Source organism: Odocoileus virginianus, chromosome 5 (genome assembly GCF_023699985.2).
Source record: "Odocoileus virginianus isolate 20LAN1187 ecotype Illinois chromosome 5, Ovbor_1.2, whole genome shotgun sequence".
Classification (NCBI taxonomy): domain Eukaryota; kingdom Metazoa; phylum Chordata; class Mammalia; order Artiodactyla; family Cervidae; genus Odocoileus; species Odocoileus virginianus.
Genome location: NC_069678.1, coordinates 61,413,884 through 61,437,177, shown reverse-complemented (window position 1 = coordinate 61,437,177; position 23,294 = coordinate 61,413,884). Strand labels below are relative to the sequence as shown.

At 42.3% G+C, this 23,294-nt stretch overlaps 1 protein-coding gene across 3 annotated transcripts in view; it reads left to right on the top strand.

Annotated features, from left to right (window-relative positions):
* The window catches only part of DNAJC6 (DnaJ heat shock protein family (Hsp40) member C6), a 174,175-nt gene that overhangs the window by 96,118 nt on the left and 54,763 nt on the right, over positions 1-23,294 (top strand). For all 3 annotated transcript variants that reach the window (XM_020877759.2, XM_020877760.2, XM_020877758.2), the window contains exons 2-4: positions 17,175-17,325; positions 18,745-18,794; positions 18,902-19,050. In XM_020877759.2, the coding sequence (XP_020733418.2) occupies positions 17,175-17,325; positions 18,745-18,794; positions 18,902-19,050 (350 nt within the window). The remainder of the gene's footprint in view (positions 1-17,174; positions 17,326-18,744; positions 18,795-18,901; positions 19,051-23,294) is intronic.

Below are 23,294 nucleotides of genomic sequence, written 5' to 3'. Positions count from 1 at the left end.
ATTTGTCATGTCAGTGTGAGGACCAAATCCCACAAGCAGTTATATAGAGAACAGGCAAAAGTTCTTACTCTTTCGCTTGACCTTCAGTCCTCCTGGGTTCTGAGGCCCACTCACCTTCCCTAGCTCACCTCCCTCCTTTCTGTAACACAGCTTCTGCGGCTGCTTAGTTGCTTCATTCGTGTCTGACTCTGTGTGACCCTATGAACTGTAGCCTGCCAGGCTCCTCTGTCCATGGAATTCTCCAGGCAAGAATGCTGGAGGGGTGTCCATACCCTTCTCCAGGGAATCTTCCCCACCCAGGAATCAAACCTGGGTCTCCTGCATTGCAGGCGGATTCTTTACCACTGAGCCAGCAGGGAAGCCCCAACACACCCTCTACCTCCTCCCAATTCCCTGAGGAAACAGCATGATATTCTGGTGCAGTGTGCACTATAGTTGGTCCCTTGGACAAATGACTTACCATCTCAACGTATTTCATATTTCCTGTGAAACCTTGCATGAATGAATCTGCCTCCTTGAGACCCACTTACCTTATCTGAAAAATAAGAGCAAAAATACCTGTCAGTTTATTGTGTGGGGGTACTGCATGATGCTTTGCATGTAGTGAGGCTCCTTTGGTGTATGTGCAGCATCTGTGTTGTGTGTAGTATGTATGCATCTGCTCTGAGTTTGTAAACAACAAACAAGATCCATCCACGATAGTGCTGCTCCTTTGGAGAGCAGTGGTGGGAGCATTCTCTCAGAAATCTGCTTACAGTGATACTTCTAGAATTTCATCTATGAAGAGCTAAGAGAGGACAGTCTTATTGGAAGGAGGGAGGTTGAGAGAGTCCTCTTAGAACTTCATCTGCATAACAGACAGTGCTTTCCTAAGATTCTTGGTGTATCTGGGAAAATGGCTCAGCAGATAAAGAACCTACCTGCAATACTGGAGATGTAGGAGATGTGGGTTCAATCCCTGGGTTGGGAAGATCTCCTGGAGGAGGAAATGACAACCCAATCCAGTATTCTTGCCTGGAGAATCCCATGGACAGAGGAGCCTGGTGGGCTGCAGTCCATAGGGTCACAAAGAGTTGGACACGACTGAATGACTCAACACAGGAGTTGTTTGGGAGGACGGTTGGGTTCTTAGTCACTCTTTGAGGCCTCTATTGCCTCCCCTCTCCCAATTAAATGGAACCCACATGATGAAAAGAACATTTTGCTTGATCTTTTGTTCTTGGCAGTATTCTTTCAGCAAACCATCAGTCTTTTACTTTCTCTGTACTCCATCATGGACAGTGTTGTTTTCTCTGTTCCAGGCAACAAGACTAGTCATTAGAAGGGAAATGTCATAGTCCATTTAATGCAATTTAAGCCTTGACCTTTTGTTAAAGAGGAAAAAAATGTGATGGTCCCTCACTTCCTGGAGTTGAGAGGCCTTGTGGTGGGCAGAACATTTTCTGTTTCTTCAGAATTCCACTGAGGGTTCTGATTTCATTAGATTTGCTCATTATTGTTTCATAAAGGGGAACCTCTTTATTTAGCCCAAGTTTTGGAGAGTAGAGATCTGCTAGACAGATCTGTTCCCCTGGTATATACCATGAGTGCCTAAAATATTTGTTGAATCAAAATAAGCAATATCCATGCATTGTTTTTATGAGAATTTACTGTGTAGAATTTGGATTGACAAATGTAGCCTGACTCTGACAATCAATCCCTGAACGAAAACGTGTTACATCCATTTTACTGAGATTTTCCTAGCATTACCAGCCTGTGTATGATCACTGTGCCTTGCCTTTTTCTACAGCAGAGTCAATTTCAGTCTCAGTGTGGTCTTCACTTTGACTCTATTTCTCATTCTTTCTACTCTTATCATCCTTTTTTTAATATCTTGGATCCTTTCAGGAAAGAGGAGCTAGAGATGGTTATTTATTAGCTTCTCTTATCTGTCTGAATATAAAAACTGTAGGCAGCAAATACAACCAGCTCTTGTTAAGTTTCATGAAATCTTCATCTTTCAGGGAAGCATGCTGAGTGGGTGCTGGATGATACAGTGCTACAATCAGAAATTCAGAGAAATATGAGGAGACAGTGAAAGCACCTGGTTATATTTGTGGCCTACAGTAATGCCAAGACAAAGTCTTTCTCAAGGTTGATCTGTTTGGTCTTCCTTGCCACCTCTGCCATCTTCTCTCTGATTCTTGCATTCTGCAGCAGCCCAGTTTCATGTCTATTTATTGAGTGCTTACTGTGTGCCAGGTATTGTGCTAAGATTTTAGGAAGGTGTGAGGAAGCATGGAACATTTTCCCTGTTACTGAAGACCCAAAGTGCTGGGATTAAGGTGCATGGGTCAGACTCATTCACATATAACTTTGTGTTAGACTACTCCACATCCTAGGATGGAGGAGCAAAGTGAGGTGCAAGAATAGGGACAGAGTCCTTATGCAAGACTTCAGAATGGGAAGGAGGGTAGGGGAAAAGGCTTTGGGGACTTCTGTAGTGGTCTAGTGGCTAAGTCTCTGGGCTCCCAATGCAGAGGACCCAGGTTCAAGCCTTGGTCAGGAAACTAGATCCTGGATATTTCAACTAATAACAGCAACTATATATATAAATTTTAAAATCTTGTTTAAACCTGTATGCTGCCACAAAGGCCAGTGCAGCCAAATAAATAAATAAGCAGAGGCCTTGAATCCAGCTAAACCTAGATTCACTTTCATTCTGCCACCATGGTTACTAAACTTCACCAAAGCCTCAGTTTTCTCAGCGGGACTCCCAAGGGCCGCCAGGCTTACTGTGAAGGCCTAATTTAGTCATGTATGGACACTGCTTAGCAGCGTGCCTGGTCTAGGGCATGTGCTTCACAGATGACCTTTTTACAATGTTGATAATCTCCAAGAATTTTACAACTGAAAGAGACAACAATCCATTTCCATCTTCTTTGAGACCTTGAGTCTGTGATTCTTTTATGGCCTCATTGCTCTGCGAGGATCTGGGGTTGCCCCTCCCATCAAAGTCCTGAAAGTGGGTGCAGAAATATTGTATATACTGGTGTGATGGTATCAGGAGTGATAATGAAATCTTTAATAACTCTCATGATGATATGTTAATATATAAATTATATAAAATACATTCTCTAAAATATAAGGTATAAAATCGATGATTTAAAAAAATATATATATATATAAATATAAATATATAGTATAGAGCATATTCTCTAAACAAGCAAATATATACATGCACATATAACTGTTAACTATGTGATAGTATTTATAGCACACATTATTTATCATTCAGATGTCCATCTTTTGTATTGATTTGGGACGTTCTCTGGAGTACCTTTTTCACTAGCTAAATGATCCGCATTTACAACTGTTGGTTTGATGTAGGGAATGGCATCGGGTCCTTCCTGCAACATCCCTGATAAATTGACTGTCAAAGAGGCACATTATTTCGGTACAAGAAGGCCTGAGAGTGCTGTTGACGTGTCCGGACTGTGCTGCACGTTGAGGGTCCTTCCTGGTTTGGATGCTCAAAGCCAGCGTCATTGGCTTCATCTGCTTCGTGACCTGTGCCTGCCAGTGCTGAGTTCCTTTAGAACTGCTGGTGGACGCTACACACACCGAGGCCTCTGCCCCCTTGGTCTGTTGTGCAGCTGCCAGACTGGTCCATGTCTAGGGCCACTGCTGTGCAATGTCATCAAATGACTTATAGTTTGATAGCTCATGTTATGTGCCAAATAGTACAGAAGTATTTCAGTATTTCAAAAGCCAGTATTTTTGATTCTGTGTGAATCTGAACATTAGTTGTGCAAATAGCATATAATTGCTCCCCATATTGCATACCAGATTACTTCAGGGTGGGAAGAGGAAACCCCAGAACTATGAAGAGATTCACCTCTGTTAAACACTCATGATTCTGGACTATCAAATGTGAAGAATTAATATGTGCTGTAGCAGAGGCTCTGGAAAGAGATTCTGTCCTTGTCGCACATGTCCCTACTGTCTGTCTTCATCAAACCTGAGACTGAACAGCATGGCCTTCTTTTTTTTTTTTTTAATTGCTGAGGCTGTTTAATTCTGCTGGAGACAGCATTTTCATGGCTTTATTCTTTTCATTCCCCAGAGCCACCTTGTAGCTATCATTTAATAAGTGTGCACAACACTCCAGGCACTGTGCTGAAAGTTTGTAGAACTTTGTCTTATATAATCCTCACTGCGATCCTATGTGAGATTCTATTAAAGCTTCCAGTTTGCAGATAAGGATATCAATACCTTGATAAATTGTTTAACTTCAATAGTCTATATATCCAGCTAGAAGCAGAAGTTGACTCCTATCCCTGTTTTCACTTAAACACCATATTTTGAGTGTGGTGGCTTTAAACCTTTGTTTGGCATAGGGTAACATACATTTCATAGCATTTTTTCCTATGAAATTTGTTATCTCTAATCCAATCCTACCTTTTTGCCTTTTCATACTGTTCATGGGGTTTTCAAGGCAAGAATACTGAAGTGGTTTGCTATTCCCTTCTCCGTGGATCACGTTTTGTCAGAACTCTCCACCATGACCTGTCCATCTTGGGTGCCCTACATGGCATGGCTCATAGTTTCATTGAGTTAGACAAAGCTGTGGTCCATATGATCATATTGGTTAGTTTTCTGTGATCGTGGTTTTCATTTTTTCTGCCCTCTGATGGAGAAGGATAAGAGTCTTATGGAAGCTTCCTGATGGCAGAGACTGACTGAGGGGGAAAAGAAAGAAAGATAGTGAAGTTGCTCAGTCGTGTCTGACTGTTTGCAACCCCATGGACTGTAGCCTACCAGGCTCCTCCATCCATGGGATTTTCCAGGCCAGAATACTGGAATGGGTTGCCATTTCCTTCTCCAGGGGATCTTCCCAACTCAGGGATTGAACCCAGGTCTCCTGCATTGCAGGCAGATGCTTTACCATCTGAGCCACCAGGGAAACTGAGGGGGAAACTGAGTCTTGTTCTGATGGGTGGGGCCATGCTCAGTAAATCTTTAATCCAATTTTCTGTTGATAGGCGGGGCTGTGTTCCCTCCCTGTTATTTGACCTGAGGCCAAACTTTGGTGGAGGTGATGAAGATAATGGTGACCTCCTTCAAAAGGTCCCATGCACACACTGCTTCTTTCAGTGCTCCCAACCTTGCAGCCGGCCACCACCGACCCACGCCTCCACTGGAGACTCCTGGACACTTATGGGCAAGTCTGGGTCAGTCTCTTGTGGGTCACTGCTCTTCTCCTGGGTCCTGGCATACACAAGGTTTTGTTTGTGTCCTCCATGAGTCTGTTTCCCCAGTCCAGGGTAAGTTCTCGTGGCTCTATGGTGAGCTTACTGTGACCTCCTCCAAGAGGGCTTGTGCCATATCCCGGTCTGCTGCACCCAGAGCCCCTGCCCCTGTGGCAGTCCACTGCTGACCCGTACCTGCACAGGGGACATTCAGACACAGCTCTGTCTCAGTCTCTGTGGGGTCTCTGGGTCCTGGTGTGCACAAGGTTTGTCTGAACCCTCTGGTTACTGCAGCCAGGAAACTAAAAGATGCTTGCTCCTTGGGAAAAAAGTTAGAACCAACCTAGACAGCATATTAGAAAGCAGAGACATTATTTTGCCAACAAAGGTCCATCTAGTCAAAGCTTTGGATTTTCCAGTACTCATGTATGGATGCAAGAGTTGGACTATAAAGAAAGCTAAATGCCAAATAATTGATGCTTTTGAACTGTGGTGTTGGAGAAAACTCTTGAGTCCAGTGGACTGCAAGGACATTCAACCAGTTCATCCTAAAGGAAATCAGTCCTGAATATTCATTGGAAGAACTGATGGTGAAGCTGAAACTCCAATACTTTGGCCACCTGATGTGAACTGACTCATTTGAAAAGACCCTGATGCTGGGAAAGATTGAAGGCATGAGAAGAAGGGGATGACAGAGGATGAGGTGGTTGGATGGCATCACCGACTCAATGGACATGAGTTTGAGTAAACTCCAGGAGTTGCTGCTGGACAGGGAATCCTGGCATGCTGCAGTCCATGGGGTTGCAAAGAGTTGGACATGACTGAGCAACTGAAATGAACTGAATCCAGTCCACTGATTCATTTGTATGAGAACTGAATTTATAAGAATTAAAATTTCTGATTGTTTTAGAAAATCTTACTACTTAAAAATCACATTGACATACATAATCTCATTTGATCTTTTTGACACCATCAGACATGTAGGGAAGCTTTTTTTCTTAATTTGTTCCAATTTGCAAAGGCAGAAGCAGCTTTAAAAGAGTGAAAAATCATGTGTAGAGTCACAGAGATTTTAAGTGAAAAAATTAAGTCTTCAGTCTAAGATCTCTCTGCCCAAAGTCCATCCTTTTTTCTTTAAGATTCCTTGAACTGAGATGAATTGGGAATGATGTTTAATCAGTCTTTGATTTTAGAAGCCAAGGTAGCAGGCTTTTTCATGATATATCTAGATGTTATCCCCATGTAATCCGTTTCTTGAATGATGGAAGCCAAGAGTTTGAAGAATCTGCTATAAAACAGGGAAGATAAAGCCTTCTGTGGTGATGGCACTGGTTCTTTGCCCCCTTGCCAAGTATTGAGGAGAAGAAAGAGTATTTTCCTAGCATAGGGGCTAATGGTGCATCTCTTCAAGGTTCCTTTAGTTTTGGGAATTTCTATCCCAACTTTGTAGAAGCCAGGAGGACATTTGTAGTTTCATGGCACTTAGATAAGTACAAAGGAAAATGCCCTGTTGGTGCGAAAGAATGTGAATATGAAGAGATAAACATGTCAGAATTTAGATGATCAGTTATTCCTCATATTGGCTGATCTTGAACACTATGGAATGATTCATAATAACTAGAACTGAATGACAAAGACTTTCCAGAGATGGGAAAGATGATGCTGTGTAGAAATGTCTTTGTGGAGGCCCAAAGAACCCACTGTGGAAGGCTGATGTCCCAGGAACTTTAACTGTTACCAAGAGTCCTTTGCCATCTTTTCCTTGTTCTTAATGTACTGGATTATCTTAACAGAGGTGAGACAGTTACTACCATGATGGAGCAGGTCTTAGGTCTTAGAAATAGAGTCAAGTACTGAAAAATGTTCATGGTAGGTTCCCAGCCTGATTGGAGTTAAAGATCTCTATAGGGCTGCTCAGGGGCTTACTTGGTGGCTCAGACGGTAAAGAATCTGCCTGCAAATACTCAAGGGCTTATGGGCAACATTTGCTTATATCTCACAGGCTGGGATGAGAAACTCCTGTGTGACCGTGAACTACTATGCATCACGTGCAGAGGAGGGAGGTCTCTACATCCATTGAAGGACAAACTGAATTTTAATGTTGGATCACTTGGCTGTTGTCTTTATTTTATATAACATGTTTTAAGTTATAAACCTAATGAATATAAATTACAGAAAGCTTAGAAGTTATAGTCTAGCAACAAAAAATCACTTATCATTCTCCCACTTAGATATAATTGCTGTAACTATTTTGAAAATGTAGCAGCTTGGACTTTCCTGGTGGTCCAGTGGTTAAGAATCTGTGCTTCCATTGCAGGGGGCCTGGGTTTCATCCCTGGTTGGGGAGCTAAGATCCCACATGCATTGAAGCATAGCCAAAAAATAAATATATTAAAATAAAATTGAAAATGTTGCAGCTAAGAGCCTGAACTCTCGAGCAGCCTGCCTGAGTAGAATCCTGGTTTACTAACTGTGGGACTTCGGGTGAGTCACTGATGTTTCTTTGCTTCAGTTTCTTCCTGTGGAAAATTCAGATAGTCTGGTATCTCCTTCATAGGATGGGTGTGAAGATTAAATCTCTCTATAAAGAACTTGGGGCTTCCCTGGTAGCTCAGCTGGTAAAGAATCCGCCTGCAATGTGGGATACCCCTGGTTTGAATCCTGAGTTGGGGGAAGATTCCCTGGAGAAGTGATAGGCTACCCAATCCAGTATTCTTGCCTGGAGAATCCCAATGGGCAGAGGAGCCTGGCAGACTACTCTCCATGGGGTTGCAAAGAGTCAGACATGACTGAGCGACTAAGCACAGCACAGTATAAAGAATTTGACCTTCCCAGGTGGCACTGTGGTAAAGAATCTGTCTGCCAATGCAGGAGACACAGGAGACTTGGGTTCAATCCCTGGGTCAGGAAGATCCCCTGGAGTAGAAATGGCAACCCACTCCAGTATTCGTGCTTGGGAAATCTCATGGATGGAAGAGACTGGCAGACTACAGTCCATGGAGTCACAAAGAGTCAGACATGACTGAGCACACACGCTGCATAAAGAGTTTAGATTGGTGCCAGCAATTCAGAAAGTTTGAATTGCTGTTATTTTTATTTTATGTTTATTAAATCATCTGAATTCTTTCTCTAAACTCAAATATTTTTCTTTTGCAAAAATTAGATTGTACTGTGCATTTTTGTATCCTCTTTATCTCTCATTTAGCCTTTTGTCATGAGCATCTGTACTCTTCTACAAAGTGATGTTAATAGCTAATTTAATAACTAGGAACTAGTTACATTCTTAGAGATACTCAACCAATTTCTTACTGTGGGACAATACATCCTTTATTGTCTCTTGCCATTGTAAGCAATAACTCAGTGAACATTTTTTTTTTTTTTTTGGCTGCACTGGGTCTTCATTGCAGCCTGCAGCTTGCAGGCTTCTCTAGTTTCAGCACTCAGGCTGTCTGACAGCAGATGGGCTTAGTTGCCCCATGGCTTGTGGGATATCTTAGTTCCCTCACCAGGGATCGAACCCACATCCCCTGCATGGGAAGGCAGATTTTTAACCACGGAAGTCTCAGTGAACATCTTTTTGCATAAATATTTGCATACCTTCTTTTTCTTTTGGTGACTGTACTTTATGGAGGAACATCCTTTCTTAGGGGTTACCAAGTGAAATTATATGCAGCCTAGAGTGTCATAAGCATATTATATCTATTGCATTAGCAGTGAAAGCATATATGGGGAATGCCTACTGTGCATTATGGACTTTACAAGATAAGGCCTCTGTCAACATCTGCCTTCTTATTTCACAATGTTTCTCAGGGTGTTTTGTCCACAGCTAACAAATCAATTAGATGATTATGAAAAATACCCACAATTACTTTTCTTATATTTCTAGTTACATTAAGGCAGTTAAGGCCAGCCTTAACATTTTTCTGGTCTTCTTAGTAGTCATGTATGAATGTGAGTTGGACTATAAAGAAAGCTGAGTGCAGAAGAATTGATGCTTTTGAACTGTGGTGTTGGGGAAGACTCTTGAGAGTCCCTTGGACTGCAAGGAGATCCAACCAGTCCATCCTAAAGGAGATCAGTTCTGGGTGTTCATTGGAAGGACTGATGTTGAAGCTGGAACTCCAATACTTTGGCCACCTGATGCGAAGAGTTGACTCATTTGAAAAGACCCTGATGCTGGGAAAGATTGAGGGCAGGGGGGAAGGGGATAACAGAGGATGAGATGGTTGGACGGCATCGCCGACTCAATGGACATGAGTTTGGGTAGACTCAATGGACTTGAGTTTGGGTAGACTCCAGAAATTGGGGATGGACAAGGAGGCCTGGTGAGCTGCAGTTCATGGGGTTGCAAAGTGTTGGATGCAACTAAACTGAACTGAGCTGAGAACTACATTTATTTTTTAAATTCTAAATAACAATCAGTTCAGTTCAGTCACTCAGTCGTGTCTGCCTCTTTGCGACCCCATGAACTGCAGCATGCCAGGCCTCCCTGTCCATCACCAACTCCCGGAGTTTACTCAGACTCATGCCCATCGAGTTGGTGATGCCATCCAGCCATCTCATCCTCTGTTGTCCCCGTCTCCTCCTGCCTCCAATCCCTCCCAGCATCACGATCTTATCCAATGAGTCAGCTCTTCGCATGAGGTGGCCAAAGTATTGGAGTTTCAGCTTCAGCATCAGTCCTTCCAATGAACACCCAGGACTGATCTCCTTTAGGATGGACTGGTTGGATCTCCTTGTAGTCCAAGGGACTCTCGAGAGTCTCCCCCAACACCACAGTTCAAAAGCATCAATTTTTCGGCGCTCGGCTTTCTTCACAGTCCAACTCTCACATCCATACATGACCACTGGAAAAACCATAGCCTTGACCAGATGGACCTTTGTTGGCAAGGTATTGTCTCTGCTTTTTAATGTGCTATCTAGGTTGGTCATAACTTTGCTTCCAAGGAGCAAGCGTCTTTTAATTTCATGGCTGCAGTCACCATCTGCAGTGATTTTGGAGCCACTGTTTCCACTGTCTCCCCATCTATTTCCCATGAGGTGATGGGACCAGATGCCATGATCTTAGTTTTTTGAATGTTAAGCTTTAAGCCAACTTTTTCACTCTCCTCTTTCACTGTCATCAAGAGGCTTTTTAGTTCCTCTTCACTTTCTGCCATAAGGGTGGTGTCATCTGCATATCTGACATTATTGATATTTCTCCCGGCAATCTTGATTCCAGCTCGTGCTTCTTCCAGCCCAGTGTTTCTCATGATGTACTCTGCATATAAGTTAAATAAGCAGGGTGACAATATACAGCCTCAACGTACTCCTTTTCCTATTTGGAACCCTTCTGTTGTTCCATGTCCAGTTCTAACTGTAGCTTCCTGACCTGCATACAGGTTTCTGAAGAGGCAGGTCAGGTGGTCTGATATTCCCATCTCTTTCATAATTTTCCACAGTTTCTTGTGATCCACACAGTTGAAGGCTTTGGCATATTCAATAAGGCAGAAATAGATGTTTTTCTGGAACTCTTTTGCTTTTTCGATGATCCAGCGGATATTGGCAATTTGATCTCTGGTACCTCTGCCTTTTCTAAAACCAGCTTGAACATGTGGAAGTTCTCAGTTCACGTACTGCTGAAGCCTGGCTTGGAGAATTTTGAGCATTACTTTACTAGCGTGTGAGATGAGTGCAATTGTGCGGTAGTTTGAGCATTCTTTGGGATTGCCTTTCTTAGGGACTGGAATGAAAACCGACCTTTTCCAGTCCTGTGGCCACTGCTGAGTTTTACAAATTTGCTGACATATTGAGTGCAGCACTTTCACAGCATCATCTTTCAGGATTTGAAATAGCTCAACTGGAATTCCATCACCTCCACCAGCTTTGTTTGTAGTGATGCTTTCTAAGGCCCACTTGACTTCACATTCCAGGATGTCTGGCTCTAGGTGAGTGATCACACCATTGTGATTATCTGGGTCATGAAGATCTTTTTTGTACAGTTCTTCTGTGTATTCTTGCCACCTCTTCTTAATATCTTTTGCTTCTGTCAGGTCCATACCATTTCTGTCCTTTATTGAGCGCATTTTTGATCATCGCAAATCTTTTTGGACTGATACTTAGTATAAGTAAATGAGCAAGCAGCTGACTAATAGACCTGTGGGAAGAGACTCTCTCCCAGGAGAGATAAATTTGATGTCACTCTGTGAGTAAGAACAGGTCAAGTCATAGCCACGGTGAGTTCTCATGACTTGGGGGAGATAGGATGCTGTTTCTAGTTTCCTAAACATTAGGAGTCCCAAGAAAAACTTGTTTATCACATCCTTAGACGTGACACGGGGGCAAAGTGCACTTCTCTTATGCTTATCTTGGGTGGGATTGGATTTTAAAATGAAAAGACATCACAGAACAGGATCCTACCTGGAGCCTTAGTGGCACAGACCTGGACTCTTTCTCCTTGGTGGCATTCTCATGCTCTCTCAACTCTGACCTCCCACCCTCTTAGACCTTCAAATCTCCAAAGACTCTTTCTAAACCCAGGGTGTATGTTCTTTGCATGAAGCATTTAGAAAAATGTTAGAGGTGGCAAGATCTGGATTCCTAAGAATGCAGACTCTTTCAACCATTTAGTGCAAGGATTAAAAAACTTTCTCTATAAAAGACCAGATAGTGAGTGCATTAGATTTTATGAGCCATAAGGTCTCTATGGCAGCTCTTCATCTTGGCCATCGTAGCATGAAAGAAGCCATAGACAGTGTGTAAATGAATGAATGTAGCTGTGTTCTACTAAGACTATACTTATAAACATTGAAATTTGACCTTCCTGTAGTTTTTAACTGTGTTTAACATTATTCTTCTTTTGACTTTTTCCCCAATCATTTAAAAGTGGTAAAAGCCATTCTTATTTCACAGACTGTGTAAAAACAGACAGCAGACTGGATTTGGCCCATAGACTGTGGTTTGTCAACCCCTGATCCATTAGTCACTGTCTTCTTTCTGCATGTCACTGTTTCTCTCTCTGTTATGTCACTTTTCGAAGACTTTCTGTTTTTCCTCTTAACAAGCTGAGTCTCCAAAATCCTTTTGAGATTCTGTGCTTCTGAGACTCACATAGCTCATTAGGGAAAGCCAAAATACCCTCCTCAAAGCCCTGTAATGTCAGATAGTGTCTTTCTTTTCTTTTTTGTGTCCTGGTTAGTTTGACATATAACTTGGGTAGCTAGAGGTTACAGACGTTGTAGCTCTGCCAGATGGTTCTGGTTTCTGCAGGGTTCCAAGGCTCTAATGAACAGAGCATGTAGCCTGAGTGATGATAAGAGCCTGATTTTTTAGATTATCAAGGATATTTATATCTTTTAATAGGTTGATGTCTTGGAGTTCTATTCCAGCATGAAATTGAGAGTCAGAGAGAGGTCTGAATAATCACTTTGGTGTCATCTCTTAGAACAATAATACATGAGAAGGGTGTTCAGGCTGGAATGGTAACTTGGGATGGAAATGAGGATTTATAAGCATATGTTGCTCTATCCTTGCTGTATTTAAAATGAAAACACAATGCAGATTTTTATGTGTGAGTGTGTTTAAAGGGAAATAATATGGCCTTTTTCTTACAGAAGCAGAACACAAGAGAACATTCTTAGATCTGTGGCCCTAGCCCTCGCCTAGGAGGAGCTGCTCGTTGGACTGGCTCCTGGCAATTATGTAGGGCTGTGAAGCAGTGGGGGCGACAGAGGCTCAGCTGCCAGAGTAATGAGATTGGTTTGGTTGGTCTGACAGATGCAGTGATTTGTGAGAGGGCTTGTTGGGAGGACAGCTGCTGCTGAGAGCAGCCAGATGAAAGGCAGACATGTGGGAGGTGGAGAGGAGCAAGGAATTGGAGAGGGATGGCTGTGTGTGAGGCAGGTGAGGATCCCCCTGAATACGGCTGTTGAAACTGTGGACTGGAATGGAGCTGTGGAGGGCTGTGAGATGGGAGAAGCGGCATAGACTTTGGAATGGCGCAGACTTGGGCTTGAATCCCTGGCTCTGTTGCGCCTTAGCTGAGATCTTAGGTGAGTTGCTTCCCCTGTTGGAGCCTCTGTTTCTTTGCCTTTAAAATGGGGATAATAAGCTCCCTCCTCACCTCCCACAGCGTGAAACTGTACTAGCATAAAAGTCCAAGTGGAGTTTCTGGTGCTTGAGAGAACTCGGTAGGTGGTAGACATTACAAGTTTTTATTCATGTGTCTGTTCATTGATTGTTCTTTGCAATTTCTAATAGAGCCTTGTTTTCAAATAGATGGCTAATGGTGACTTGGCCATCAGAAGCTCTTGTGATCAAGGGATAAACACATCACAGTCAGCATGTATTTATAGGTGTATGTTTGAACTCCTGCAGCTCATAGGAGTTTAGTAGACATAGTGAAGTATGGTTTAAAGAACAACTACCTGGCCAGTAAACACAACAAAAGATACCTCCTCTTCTGATAATTAGGGAAACCACAAATAAGACCAAAAGGAGATGTTGTCTCATTCACCAGGTTGGTAAAAATGTTAAAGTCTGACCATACTAAGTGTTAAGGAGGATGCAGTTTGAAAACATGAAAAGCAGTGTTAATGTATTACCTATGGATACCTACATATGTAAGAAAAGTTTAAAGAAATTATTTGGAATAATAAATATCAAATTCAAGATAGTATTAGGAGAGGAAAGAGGGATACATTTGTCCAGGTTGCGTAGGGCTCAAATCCCAAACTCTGCCCAAGACTTACTAGCCGATGAGCTGTATACCACCCTTAGACAAGTGGCTTAACCTCTGTGCCCCGGTTTTTTTAGTGTATGAAATGGAAAAATACTATTATATATCTCATAATTATGCTGCTGGGATGAGTGAGCATAGGTAAGATGTTTAAAATAATACCTAGCAAATAGTGCTGTATGTGTTAACAATTCAGGGTTTTATTACATGAATATTTTATTATTCTCTGTTTTTAAAAATATAAAACACTGCAATTTTAAATTTATAAATATTTCAGTGCTATAAAAGATAAGGACTACATGTAATATAACTGCAATATCATTATTATACCTAAAAATTAACAATAAATCCTTAATGTTGAATACCCAGTTAATTGTTCAAATCCTTATTGCCCATGTCATTAACTTTTTATTTATTTATGTAATTTTTTGGCTCTGATGAGGGCTCCAACCCATGTCCGCTTCAGTAGAAGCTCAAGAGTCCCAACCACTGGACCACTAGAGAATTGTCATTAACTTTATATGGTTTGCTTGGATTAAGTTCCATGCATTGTACTTGGTTGATTGGTCTTTTAAGACATTTTCACCTATAAATTCCTCCCCCAACTTTCCTTTTTCTGGCAGTTAATTTTTAAGTTTTATTGAGTTATCACTGATGTATAAAACATAACCATATTTAATGTATACATCTTGATGAGTTTAGATATATGCATATAGTCATGATACTATTACTACAACTTCCAAAAATTTTCCTGTGTTCTTTTGTGTGGCTTGCTTTTTGTTTTATAAGAACACTTAACATGAGATCCATCTTCTTCTTTTGTTGGTTTGTTTTTAAATTTCCTCTCCAGACTTTCCACAGACACATTTAACCATTGTTCACATGCATGTATCTACCTGTCACTTAAAATAACTGATCAAGTTGTAACATAGATGTGCATCCATCCCCCTGTCCTGAGGGAGATATGAAGGGAAACTTAGTCAGCAACAGAGTCAGAGTTACAGAGGTTTGCTCCTGTAAACTAAATAAGTTCCTGTGTTCTACTATACCTGAGAGCCAGAGATCTATCCTCTTAACATATTTTGAAGTATACAACAGATACTGCATTAAAAAAAAAAAAAAGAAGAGATGCCATTCTTGCCCTTTGTCATCATAGAGTTGAAAAGTGAACAAAGATGAAAAAATAGCAACATAGGAATTTTAGGGTGCAGCATAAAAATAGTATAGCTGCAATCTGTTTACTCCTTAATATAGTGGGTACTACGCTAATAGCTTAAGATACACTCATTTAATGTTTTCTGATGAAGTAGGCATTATTTTTATCCAGATTTTATAGACAGCAAGAAAGAGGCTTAGAAAGGCTTCCCAAGTTCTTACAGTTAGGAATAGCAGGGCTGGGCCAGAACCCAGGTGAGAGGGACCCAGACGTACCTGCTGGTCTGTACAACCTGCCTGGCTGTTGTTTATATTAGCTTCCTCTGCACAGATTCCTACCTCCTTCATGTATCAATCTTGATAAGCTAAGTTATGCTATGGTAAGAAACAGTCCCCAGATGGGAACAGGGTAGCTTCTAATAATAAAGGGATATTCCTCATTCATGCCACATATTCATCAAGGGTCAGCTGAGAGCTCTGCCACCAGCTCCTTACTCTGGGCCCCAGGAGTCCTGGATAGAGGAAACAGTCTCAGACCTTGCCAGCTGCTGTGCAGAGAGCGAATATGAGAATGAGAACTAATGAGAACGAACAGTTCAGTGCTCCATCCTGAAAGTGATACATAACACTTCCACTCACAAATCATAGAGTGCTGGATTTCAAACTGAGCTAATGTTGCCAATGTTGAGGCATCACTGACTCAATGGACATGAGTTTGGGCATGCTCTAGGAGATGATGAAGGACAGGGAAGCCTGGCGTGCTGCAGGCCATGGGGGTCACAAAGAGTCGGACACGACAGCGACTGAACAACAAGGGTCATCTTTGGCTGTCATAACTGGGGGTGGGGGATGCTACTGGGAGAACTCTAGTCACTAGAGCTCAGGGATGCTGCTGAATGCCCTACGATGCACAGGACAATTTTCACCCCCCCATCCCCTTCCACCACCACACACGCAGCAAAGAACTATTTATTTGGCCCTGGTGTCAATAATGTCGAGGTTGAGAAACTCTGGACTGAAGCCAATCACAAAGAGCAGAAAGTACAATTTTATGGAAATGTCAGGGAGGAGAACCTGACAAACTGGGCAGATAACACCAATGATGACCTCTGTGCATCCTCAGGCCCAAAAGCTGTCATAAAGGCCCTTCAGAAGGTATTTTCCCAGGATGGAATTGAACTATTACCTTATGGGATAGCCAAGGAAGGCGTCTTCTAGCAATGTTAACTCCGTCAATGGCAAGAGGAGGCCCTCAACTCACTTCTCAGTCTACTGCTGCTCTTTCTTCCTCAGCACGGCCTGATAGAAGCTTAATGTAGGACACATATGCAATTTAAAATTTTTTAGTGTTCACATATTTTAAAAAGTAAAAAATGATAAAATTAATTTAATAATATAATCTTCAATTCAGCATATCTTAAAATGCTGTCATTTTAACATGTCATCATTGTAAAAAATGTATATTTTACATCGTTTTTACTGTCTTTGACACTGGATGTGTATTTAATACTCACAGCATGTCTCAGTGTGGACTAACCGCATTTCCAGTGCTCAGCCGGCCCCTGTGGCTACTGTATTGGATGTGCAGCTCTGGGGGTTTCTGCTCAGGGACTTGGGGAGGGACTTTCCTTGGTCTCCTTTGAGGAGCGGCAGCACTTGTTGATCAGTCAGTAAGTTCTGGAAGTGTGACATAACTTGCAGAAATATCTGTCCCAGACTCCCAAAGATGGTCTGTGTATGTTCCAGGAACAGAGATTGGTTTCTTCTGTGTGTGTGCGTGCACGTGCATGTGCGTGCGTGCTCAATTGCTAAGTCGTGTGCAACTCTTTGTGACCCCATGGACTGTAGCCTACCAGGCTCCTCTGTCCATGGGATTCTCCAGGCAAGAGTACTGGAGTGGGTTGCCATTTCCTTCTCCCGGGTATCTTCCAGACCCAGAGGGTGAACCTGCGTCTTCTGCATTTCTTGCATTGGCACGCAGATTTTTTTTTTTTTTTTTTACCATCGAGCCATCTGGGAAACCCGTTACCTCTTTCTCTGCTCTTACCTCTTTTTCTGATTTCCGTTGGCAGGTACCTCGTCTCCAGACATGGAGCCCAGCTATGGCGGAGGTCTTTTTGACATGGTGAAAGGAGGGGCAGGGAGGCTTTTTAGCAACCTAAAGGACAACTTGAAAGACACTCTCAAAGACACGTCTTCCAGAGTTATACAATCTGTTACCAGGTATGTGCATCCTTCCCTGTACGTTAATGGACTTTGCACCCCCAGAGGATCTGGTTACCTGCCAACTGCTTATCTGGCTCAAAGACTATCAATTTTGTGATGCAATTGCATGGGGTCTGATTGAGGAATGCCATTGAAGTCATCAGATTGAGGCTTTGAGAAGCTACAAGCACAGGCTAGGAGGACTTGGCTCACTGGTACATTAGAGGATAGTGGTTGCCATCCCTGGCTTTCAAATCCATCCTCCTGGATTCTAATGCAGTACCTGCCCTTGTTAACCTAAGGCACATTAACTAACCTCTCGGAGCTTTACTTTTATACTCTGCTAAGTCTGACTCTTTGTGGCCCCATGGACTCTAGCCTACCAGGCTCCTCCGTCTATGGGATTCTCCAGGCAAGAATACTGGAGTGGGTTGCCATTTCCTTCTCCAGGGGATCTTCCGGACCCAGGGATCGAACCCAGGGATAGAACCTGGGTCTACCACATTGGAGGCAGACGCTTTAACCTCTGAGCCACCAGGGAAGCCCCCCAAGATTTATGTCTTTAGTAGTTCAAGAATTAAGTGAGATAATAATGTACATGCAATCCAAGTAAGCAGTACTTACGGATTGTATTCAAAACAGAATTTGGTTTTTATATTTTAATAGCCCTTTAAAATTTATTTACTGGGAGAAGTTTCCTACCCTTCCCCTGTATGAAACTTTTACAAGTGGGCCATATGAATTCTTTTTTTAAAATGAGGAATTAGAAAGTTCTAGGGTTCCTTTAAGTTATAGTGTGCTATACTATGCTAAGTCACTTGAGTTGTGTCTGACTCTTTGCGACCCTATGGACTGAAGCCCACCAGGCTCCTCTGTCCATGGGATTTTCCAGGCAAGAGTACTGGAGTGGGTTGCCATTTAGTTACAGTATGTGGTTTTAAAGCAGAAATCCATATGTGTAGTGCAATATATTAATCAGCATTTTAATTTTTGTTCAAATATAATTTTATCCTTTACTTTCAATCTCCAACTAGCACCTTATAGGCCTCAAAAAAGGGTCTTTTGTTTTTCCGCCATGACTTCCTCTTCTACCCCCTTGCTGCTGACACTAAGGAGAACTGTTTTCCTGTAGGTGAAGAGGCTGAGACAATCAGTGTTAATAAATAAGCGATGTTTTCTCTTCCGAGATGGGTTCTGTTCATGAAGTGGCAGAAGGGTTTGGGGGTGCCCGTTTGGAGGGGTAGATGTGGGCTCCTGAGGGTGTGGGTTGTCTTCTGTCAGCAATGCTTCCTTGTTAGAGAGAAGATGGCCTTGAGGGAAATCAAAATATGGCTACTGGATGGAAATGTCCCAGGATATGATGTGCATGTGACTGAGAGAGAGATCTTGGGATATTTGGACCGTTTTAATGAATGCCCTTTCCTGTTTTGCTTTTAGCTACACGAAGGGAGATTTAGACTTCACTTATGTTACCTCCAGGATTATTGGTAAGTTCCTCACGTTTATTAACGGCTCAGTGGCTCAGCTCTCAACTGCTGCGCATTGTGACAGCAGACCTGTTTAACCTATTTTCTTTCTGTGTTAACCTTCCCAGTGATGTCCTTTCCTCTGGACAGTGTTGACATAGGATTCAGGAATCAGGTTGATGATATTCGAAGCTTTTTGGACTCCAGGCATCTTGACCACTACACGGTGTACAATCTGTCGCCCAAGTCTTATCGAACTGCCAAGTTTCACAGCAGGGTAAGGAATTTTAGACCTGATCACAAGGTTGAAGACGTAACAGGGTATTTTACCCTCAAAGAGCTATGCTTAAAGCCTTTGCCACTAGGCACATGGAGCTGAAAAACTATATACTGTCTACACTTCTCTATCCGTAAAATTCTTATTAGTCTACTATAAGATATTCTGAAGCTTTTCCTTGGGTGAGAACATTTGCAGGAAAATTTCTCTGTCGATGAGGTACCAGCTATTTGGGGGCCTCACATCAGCTGTGACTGGTTGCTCGGTTGTTAGGGCACGTTGCTGTGTGGCTCAGTGAAGACTGGACTGCTCCATAGGGCAGTTGGAGACCCTTATACTGGAGCACTAATGACGCCTTTCACCCTTCCTTATTGCTGCCTTGGCATCACGTTGAAGCAGTGTGGTGGGACCAGTAGAGACACACCAGTTTTAATGGAAACAGCTTTCTGACTTTTGGTAGAGGCACATTTTTCATAAGTGTGGTATAGCTCGTCAGCAGTCCACACTGCGGGTTTGCTGATGCGATTGCTCATATTTATAGTGGTGACACCGGCAGCAGCATTTTTAGAGCGTTTGCAGTATGCCAGGAACTTTACATGCAACATATGATTACTTCCCTCAACAGTCCTCTGAAGTAGATGGAGAAACTGAGGTCCAGAGAGGTGAGGTAACTTGCCCAGGATGATAAGCACGGGTTCTTAGCCATTACTCTGGGCTGACAGTATTACCTGGAAAACTGATGTATCCTCTCAAGAAGCTTTTGGGACTGGGCAGAGAAAGAGTTCTAGTTTCAGGCTGGTTAAGGATCAATGAGAGCTGGCTTTGGTTTGAATCTGATGCCAAGTCTAATGTTTCTGGCCACTGAATTCAATTTACTCACTGAAATAATAAGGCTTTTTCTCTCTCAAGAACACTTTCAAATGTCTCAACTTAGCCTTTAGCTATGATTGGTTCTGCAGCTGCATCTGGATTTCTTCATAAATAGAAAGGGTTTTTTACACATTGGACCCTGTAAAAGTGAAGTGTTAGTCATTCAGTCATGTCTGACTCTTTGTGACACCATGGACTATAGCTCACCAGGATCCTCTGTCCATGGAATTCTCCAGGCAAGAATACTGGGGTGGTTTGCCATTTCCTTCTTCAGGGGACTTCCCAATCCCATGGATCGAACCCATGTCTCCCGCATTGCAGATGGATTCTTTACTGTCTGGGCCACCAGGGAAGTCCTGTGAAAGTGAAACTTGATTTCAAATATGCAAAATAACATCTGGCTGTGTTTACTCTGTATCACGGATCTCGGTTTTGATGCCAGAAAACATTTTGCTCCAAATTTTAGTTGCCATTAATAATCTCTGGGCCTCAGTTTCCTGATCTGTAAAATCTAGAAATTATTCTGTATGCTCTCTTAGACCACTTCTTAGCCTAATGTTCAATAAGATAAGGGAGAATTTTGTGAAGGATTCACTTTTCTCAGAGTGTTTACAAATAAGGCAAGAGGTCACCCAGTGGTTCTCAAGATTTAATGTATATCAGAATCTCCTAGAGGGCTTTTAAACTCCCAGACCTGGCCCTTCTGCTTCAGCAGAGGGGTGGGATGAGAAGCTGCTATGCTCACAACTTCCTGGATACTGTTTCTGCTGTTGCCCTGGGGACCACTCTCTGAGAAGGACTGATAAAAGTGTTCTCAAGTGGTTTGCTCTAAATTCCCGTTCTGTAACAGATTTTAAATGCAGCTCTTTCAAATTTCACTATAATTAACTGCTCTTCCAACTCTTATTCCATCTATTACCTTGTTGAGAGCAAGTAAATTGGCATCCACAAAAATGTGGGTAGATATTTTATTTCTAATTCAGCAAATCTTTTGAATTGATCTTTTTGGTTTAAAAGCTCAGTGCCATCATTTTCTTTCTTCTTTTTTTTAATTGAAGTTTTGTTGATTTTCAGTGTTGGGCCAATCTCTGCTTTATAGCAAAGTGACTCAGTTATACACAAATGCCATTATTTTCATAATTGAAGGACTGTGAAACATCCTGCATAATATTCCATAGAAATTTTACTTCATCTTGAAATATTTGTGATAGTCTGGAAAATATTCCCTCTGGAAGTAAATAAAGATATAATATCATTATAGAAGTATTCATGCACATTAATATATGCATATGTGATTATGCATATATGCATACATGATTTATAAAAGCAATCTCTATGAAGATATTTAAAGAAAGGCATCAATTAGTATAAGCATGTATTTTTTTTTCCATTTATTTTTATTAGTTGGAGGCTAATTACTTTACATCATTGCAGTGGTTTTTGTCATACATTGAAATGAATTAGCCATGGATTTACATGTATTCCCCATCCCGGTCCCCCCTCCCACCTCCCTCTCCACCCGATCCCTCTGGGTCTTCCCAGTGCACCAGGCCCGAGCACTTGTCTCATGCACCCAACCTGGGCTGGCGATCTGTTTCACCCTAGATAATATACATGTTTCGATGCTGTTCTCTTGAAACATCCCACCCTCGCCTTCTCCCAGAGTCCACAAGTCTGTTCTATACATCTGAGTCTCTTTTTCTGTTTTGCATATAGGGTTATCATTACCATCTTTCTAAATTCCGTATATATGTGTTAGTATACTGTAATGGTCTTTATCTTTCTGGCTTACTTCGCTCTGTATAATGGGCTCCAGTTTCATCCATCTCATTAGAACTGATTCAAATGAATTCTTTTTAATGGCTGAGTAATATTCCATGGTGTATATGTACCACAGCTTCCTCATCCATTCGTCTGCTGATGGGCATTTAGGTTGCTTCCATGTCCTGGCTATTATAAACAGTACTGCGGTGAACATTGGGGTGCACGTGTCTCTTTCAGATCTGGTTTCCTTGGTGTGTATGCCCAGGAGTGGGATTGCTGGGTCATATGGCAGTTCTATTTCCAGCTTTTTAAGAAATCTCCACACTGTTTTCCATAGTGGCTGTACTAGTTTGCATTCCCACCAACAGTGTAAGAGGGTTCCCAAGCACGTATTTTTGTGACCAGACTTAGCAGTCTTACCAAAGGAACCAGAAACTAAATATGGAACACCTGCCTTGGGCTGTTCTCACTTGCCCTCAAAGAGCAGTTCAGTTCAGTCGCTCAGTCGTGTCCTCCTCTTTGCAACCCCATGGACTGCAGCACGCCAGGCCTCCCTGTCCATCACCAACTCCCAGAGCCTGCTCAAACTCATTTCCATCGAGTCAGTGATGCCATGCAACTGTCTCATCCTCTGTCATCCCCTTCTCCCCCTGCCTTCAATCTTTTCCAGCATCAGGGTCTTTTCCAATGAGTCAGTTCTTCTCATCAGGTGGCAAAAGTATTGGAGTTTCAGCTTCAACATCAGTCCTTCCAATGAATATTTAGGACTGATTTCCTTTAAGATTGACTGGTTGGATCTCCTTGCAGTCCAAGGGACTCTCAAGAGTCTTTTCCAACACCACAGTTCAAAAGCATCCATTCTTGGGCACTCAGCTTTCTTATAGTCCAACTCTCACATCCGTACATGACTACTGGAGAAACCATAGTTTTGACTAGACCTTTGTTGGCAAGGTAATGTCTCTGTTTTTTAATATGCTGTCTAAGTTTGTCATAGCTTTTCTTCCAAGGAGCAAGAGTCTTTTAATTTCATGGCTGCAGTCACCATCTGCAGTGATTTTGGAGAACCCCCCCAAAAAATAAAGTCTCTCATTATTTCCTCTGTTTCCCCATCTATTTGCCATGAAGTGATGGGACCAGATGCCATGATCTTCATTTTTTGAATGTTGAGTTTTAAGCCAGCTTTTTCACTCTCCTCTTTCACTTTTATCAAGAGGCTCCTCAGTTCCTCTTTCTGCCATACGGGTGGTGTCATCTGCATATCTGAGGTTATTGATATTTCCCCCTGCAGTCTTGATTCCAGCTTGTGCTTCATCCAGCCCAGCGTTTCGCATGATGTACTCTGCACATAAGTTAAATAAGCAGGGTGACAATATACAGCCTTGACGTACTCCTTTCCCAATTTGGAACCAGTCTGTTGTTCCATGTCCGGTTCTACTTGCTGCCTCTTGACTTGCGTACAGATTTCTCAGGAGGCAGGTGAGGTGGTTTAGTATTCCCATCTCTAAGAATTTTCCACAGTTTGTGGTGATCCACACAGTCAAAGGCTTGGGCATAGTCAGTAAAGCAGAAGTAGATGTTTTTTCTGGAACTCTCGTGCTTTTTTGAAGATC